The following is a 5,842-nucleotide window of genomic DNA, read 5'->3' as shown; positions in this document are numbered from 1 at the left end:
CTTATTTGGGAGGGCAAGCCGTAAGGATGAGATCACAGCTTTGTTGGCCGTAACAGAAGATGCAGCAGGGACTGACAGCGCACCATGTTTTGGCATGCACACAATGTTGGCAACGCTTCAGAAAGACAGAGAAGTCCTGAAAGCATTATAAAGCATTGTACCGATATGATGCAGGTGAGTGTGATCGGTAGCCATTGATAACCCTCAGTGTCCCAGGGATGAGGACCTCTGGTGGCTGGATGTGTGCATTGCAAACTCTTTCCTGACAGTCTAACTTGCAAACTGCAAGGCTTTTACCTCTTTAAGTGTCTGTTTTAATCACGTTTATAGCAAAGGTTTTCTTTTCCTGCTTGTGAACACTCTTGGGGTTTTAATGCCCTCTGGTCTCACACCAAGACTTAAATCAGGGTGCAGGGTCTCTGCCTGTTGTGCCAGCAGCTGAAGTGTGCTCTGGCATATTCAGGCCAGTCTCACAGTTGTCTCCGTCTCTGACAAGCACACATCTCAGCGAGGCTTCCGCTAACGACTGTACCAGTTCTGTAGCTCCCTGCGGACCTCTCACAGCACAGCCATCTTTCACACACTACAGTTGGCTGGGGTTTGCTATGCCTCCTGCCTGCCCTCTGACCCTCTTGGCAGTTCATTTCCGGCTGCACTTCATGACAATACTTCACAAAACAAGCTCCTGCTGAGAAAGGGGAAAGAGAAAGGGAAGGCAAATCACAATTAGCTGGTCCTGGACACACCGGTTCTTGGTGGCCATGTTGGACTTTGAAGGTAGAGTTTTACTCAGAAGCCTTTGTGTCTTTCTTGCTCTGCATATAGTTAAAGCAAAATGCTGGCCTAAAAAGGCTCCATGGTCTCTAATTTTGTGGCTGCGCCTGTTACACCTTGCAGGGTATTTTACTCAATCGTAGAGCGCGCGTATATTTGTTTTCATTTGTTTATTTGGTGGACAGAAATAAATGCACCTGCAACAGGGTGGGTGGAGAGGCACAAGAGGGTGTGTGACGTTTAAAATTCACCAGTGGGATGTCGTTGTGACTGCACTGCGTCTCCATCCCATACTCCTTTAAAGGAAGTGAGAGGAGTTAGCCACACCTGGTGATCCTGCGTTCAGTCTCACCCATACTTATTTTGTAATTGCAACAACATTTCTGCCAAGCCCACACGTACCTGCGCTGTAGTCTTGTGCCTTATTTCTGCCACGTCCACACGTACCTGCGCTGTAGTCTTGTGCCTTATTTCTGCCACGCCCACACGTACCTGCGCTGTAGTCTTGTGCCTTATTTTGACACGCCCACACGTACCTGCGCTGTAGTCTTGTGCCTTATTTCTGCCACACCCACACGTACCTGCGCTGTAGTCTTGTGCCTTATTTCTGCCACGCCCACACGTACCTGCGCTGTAGTCTTGTGCCTTATTTCTGCCACGCCCACACGTACCTGCGCTGTAGTCTTGTGCCTTATTTCTGCCACGCCCACACGTACCTGCGCTGTAGTCTTGTGCCTTATTTCTGCCACGCCCACACGTACCTGCGCTGTAGTCTTGTGCCTTATTTCTGCCACGCCCACACATACCTGCGCTGTAGTCTTGTGCCCTATTTTGACACGCCCACATGTCTGTGCCCACATGTGCCTGTGGCGCAGTCTTATTCCTTAGTTCTGCAATGGCGCTGTGTCCACAAAGAATAGAATCGTGCATGTCTTAAATGCTGGACACTCCCACTGTGGCCGGATGTGCAGTGGGGGGTAAGTGAAAGGAGGAGGTGTTAGGAGGTGGAGTGAGAGGAGGCCCTGTTGTGAGGTGGTATAAGAGGAGAAGCTGTTAGGAGATGGAGTGAAGGAAGGAGCTGTGAGGAGGCAGGGTAAGGGAGGCGCCGTTAGTAGGCGGAGTTAAGGGAGGAGCTGTCGGCCCAAGGGTCCCAACTCTGCGCCGCGATTTTTCATGAAGGTTTTACAGAAACACGAGAATGTTCAACCCTCTTGGCCGCAAATTTCCCACAAGGTTTCCAGAGTTCCTAGACACAAGGATACGTGCAAGGGTGTGACAGCACCAAGCTTGCTTGTTCACACAGCTTGGGTACATTATTCCCAATGAATTTATTGAACCAACTGGGAGTTTAAATCCACCTCAAACAAATTTCACAAGGATAGTAATTTTCATTGTATATTCACTGTTAAAATAAAATAGCTGTTTGTGCTTGTTTAAATTGCCTACAGCATTATTTTAAAGATACAGGTCAGTACAGTTCAGTTACAGCGTAGAGGAGACTAATCTTAAATTACATGTCAGAGCTAAAATTAACAAACAAACCACTTACAGGCATGATTTATTTCAATACTTTTTGAACAAAGTTTTCTAATGTGTATTTATACACAATGATTTGTCCTGATTCTTGTCAGGTAGGAGAGAAGCCACATAATGACTTTAATACCCCATAATTAACTTTGAGCTAAAATAGACAATTAATGACTCTGGAATTGCAGAGCAGCATATGGACAGAAAGATAGGTAAGGGTTTATCTTCTAGCAGCAGAAGGTGAGCCCTGGACATCACGGAGAAGTGCGACATTCATTAACACGACAGCAGAGACATCAAGCAGTGCCACAGATCTCTCTCTCGCTCTCTCTCTCTCTCTCTCTCTCTCTCACACACACACACATTTGCTCTTCATGAACTTTCTGCTCCCTGTTGAAACTCCTGTGTTCATAAATAAATAGATTAGGATTACACTAATCAAAAACTGCTTTTTTAAAGACAAGAGTTAAATGCAGGATCAGAAAGGCATTCGGGATTAATCCATTAGGTGACAGATGTTTCTTCCACTTTTGGTACACAGATTTGTGTCATTAGCTATACCAGCATCACTTAAAACGTCAACTCAAACTGCCATATTAGTCACTTGTTTATTTAGAAAGAGTCCCAAAAATAAACATGTTGGCACACATTCATTTACAAAGTGATAGAAGTGTTGGTAAATGAGATTAAAACCAATTACTTTAAATTACAGAAGAGTTATATTAAGTATACACTCTATTATTTAAAAAATGAAAAAGTATAAACTTAGACGCTGAAAAAGAAACACAATATACAAAAAAAATATACAAACGTAAAATCAGTAACAATCCTAGGTGCAAATATCTAGGTTAAGTTCACATTTAAGACGCAGAGGACCTACAGTATGCTTTCTCGTCATGGGCAACGTTTACCATATGCTATGACAACAGAGGGTTATTGATTATTATTGTTAGGTATATTTTGTTATTGTAAAATATATGACAATGGCTAACAAAGCTCAGTCATCATGTGATCCAACTGTCCAATGGTGGTGACTGCGCGTATGATGGAGAGCTTACTGTAAACAGTAAACAAGAAGTTTCATGAAGTATAGTTCTGCGTGTAGATGCCACTGGAGATATGTAAAACTGCGAGGGTAAAATAATATAAAAAGTCAAATTTGATGTTGCAACATGCAATTATTGTTAAATTGTGCTTAGTTAAGGTAAAATAAATATAATGCTGAAAGAGAAAAGCAAACTTGTAGTGTCTATCCACTGTGTAGGCCATCAAATTGTACACTTACAAAAACTTACAGAATGTGTGTACTACATTCACATTGATGACAGATTATTATAGGACTATATTCAGTAGTAATTTGGCACACTCACTTATTTGGCATTTTAAACAAATCATTTTGCTGATGTGTACGTCTCTATTTCACAGCGAAAAACATTACGCAATAATACAATAAGATACTTTTTTTTCTGTTTTGTTTTTTTTTTCTTTTTCATTTACACTGCAATCCATAGTTTTCATCCTCTTAAACATTATAACTGCTACCCTCACCCTTGATGAAAGAAAATACAAACAACAGATTCTTGAAAACAGATTAAATTAAGATCAATATATCTGTTGCACCACTATTAAAACCAATTTCAAATGTCAAGCATTGCAAGTTTATCAAGACCCTAATGTTAATGAATAAGTTATACTTGGAAACTTCATAAGACTAATAAATTACATGATAAGCAATATATTTGGCATTTAAAAAGTATGAAACTAATAACTAAGCTTTAAAAGTACATATAGGTTAAGATGTACAAGGGTGTATGCAACTGGTATGTATGCAGATTTGTTTAAAAGCCTTTTTGTGTGAAAATACATAAAAAATACTTTTTATACATATTTTTTGTTTTATTTATAAAAGACACATCCTGATGCCAATAATGTCAAGTGTGCTTGAGCCAACATGGATATCTGAGTGACAACAGACACAGAGACACATAAATAATATTAGATGATGACTATTTCCCGCTCAGAGAACTTGTCCTCACGTAACGTCAGTCAGTTGTCTCCTTCAAAAGAAAAAAAAAAAACACACACACACACACACACACACATCTGCGACCGGCGGAGTGATTTCATCAGCTCACTACGTGTGTCCCTTTGTGTGGAGAGATGTACTTCTGATAGGATTTGGAGTCTTTTCAAAGGGCCGGAAGAGGGAGAATGTCTTTACGCTCTTAAACAGGGTCCCCTTCATACAAACGTGGGGATGAGAGAAAGAGAAAGAGACCGAGGGAAAGAGGAAAGGGACAGAAGAGGACGCTCTGTTGAAAGCCATCGTGTAAGGCACTCTGCAGGGTGGCATCCCTCAGGACAGATCGGTCAGGCTACCTGCACCAGGCTGGATGTAGGGCACAGCAGACACACCTTTAGGGAACTCGGGACTCATCACACGGCCGTTCTCCCCGGTACTCCCCGTGACAGACAACCTCGCCTTGCTCCTCATCGCATCTGAAAAGGTCATCTAAAACACGTGCACACACACACACGCACAAACGCATACACAAACACACAAACATGCACTCACACGCATGCACGCACACCCACAAACACCCGCACACACACACACACAAACATGAGCGTGCGCACACACACACGCACACACACACAGGCACACACATGCATGCACACACACGCACACACACACACAGGCACACACATGCATGCACACACGCGCACACACACACAGGCACACACACATTCACACACAACACACACACACAAACAGATAGCAGTGAGGTTGAATATTCCTTCATTGGGCTTTTTAGTTTATATTTTGAAAATTACTTCTACATGGAAGTTGAACTGTGAACTATGTCCATGGTGAGGTAGAACACTGAAAATGGGCACATGAACAAGACCCACATGGCCACATGACAATATTGTAAGCAAAACACTGAAGCAGGATATCATGTCATACGCATGGCCATATGTAGAAGCAGCTGAACACTCAAACATGATCCATGGTGTCAACAGAATGAACTCGGAAACACGGAAAGAACACTTGTATCTCATTACAGGGTGCAGGATGGGGGTGTAAAGGGCGGGGCAAGGGGCGGGGCAAGGGGCGGGGCAAGGGGCGGGGCAAGGGGAGTTTTTCCGTAGGAATCAAAATCCATTATAGCATTACATACGATCCACCTTCGTCCATAATCTCCTCATTCACTAGAACATTCAGGGAATGGGATAGATGGAAGCGTGCACGGGCAGAAGACGGCGACGGCGGCCGCGTGTTCCTACCCCCTTAAATTTTTACACTTTCGATCCCATATACGTTGTACCCTTCCTTATAAGTGGCAAAATTCTGTGAATTCTGCGAGGAAGTTGGATTAATGTTCTGTGCATTCTTTGCCACCTTCATGCGCTTGGCCTCGGCCCGCGACTTGTAACAGAACTCGACCAGAGCCACCAGCATGGCGAGCCCCAGACCGCCCACCAGGATGTAGAAGACACCCGCCACGTTGCTCAAACTTAGCGCGCTCGTCTTCTCCTG

The 5,842-nt window shown here is 43.5% G+C and overlaps 1 protein-coding gene across 5 annotated transcripts in view; it reads right to left on the bottom strand.

Moving 5' to 3' along the window:
- Window positions 1–3,551: 3,551 nt before the first annotated feature.
- Window positions 3,552–5,842, bottom strand: part of gria2b (glutamate receptor, ionotropic, AMPA 2b) — a 34,112-nt gene continuing 31,821 nt past the window's right edge. For 3 of the 5 annotated variants that reach the window (XM_035532301.1, XM_035532300.1, XM_027018184.2), the window contains exons 15-16: window positions 5,705–5,839; window positions 3,552–4,813 (exon numbers count right to left, since the gene is read on the bottom strand). In XM_035532301.1, coding sequence (XP_035388194.1) covers window positions 4,719–4,813; window positions 5,705–5,839 — 230 coding nt within the window. In that variant the 3' untranslated portion in view covers window positions 3,552–4,718. Of the gene's footprint in view, window positions 4,814–5,589; window positions 5,840–5,842 lie in introns of all 5 variants that reach the window. The other 2 variants (XM_035532302.1, XM_027018185.2) reach the window with 1 other exon arrangement.

Source organism: Electrophorus electricus, chromosome 12, assembly GCF_013358815.1.
Source record: "Electrophorus electricus isolate fEleEle1 chromosome 12, fEleEle1.pri, whole genome shotgun sequence".
NCBI classification, from domain to species: Eukaryota; Metazoa; Chordata; class Actinopteri; order Gymnotiformes; family Gymnotidae; genus Electrophorus; species Electrophorus electricus.
This window is presented reverse-complemented; position numbering and strand designations above follow the sequence as displayed.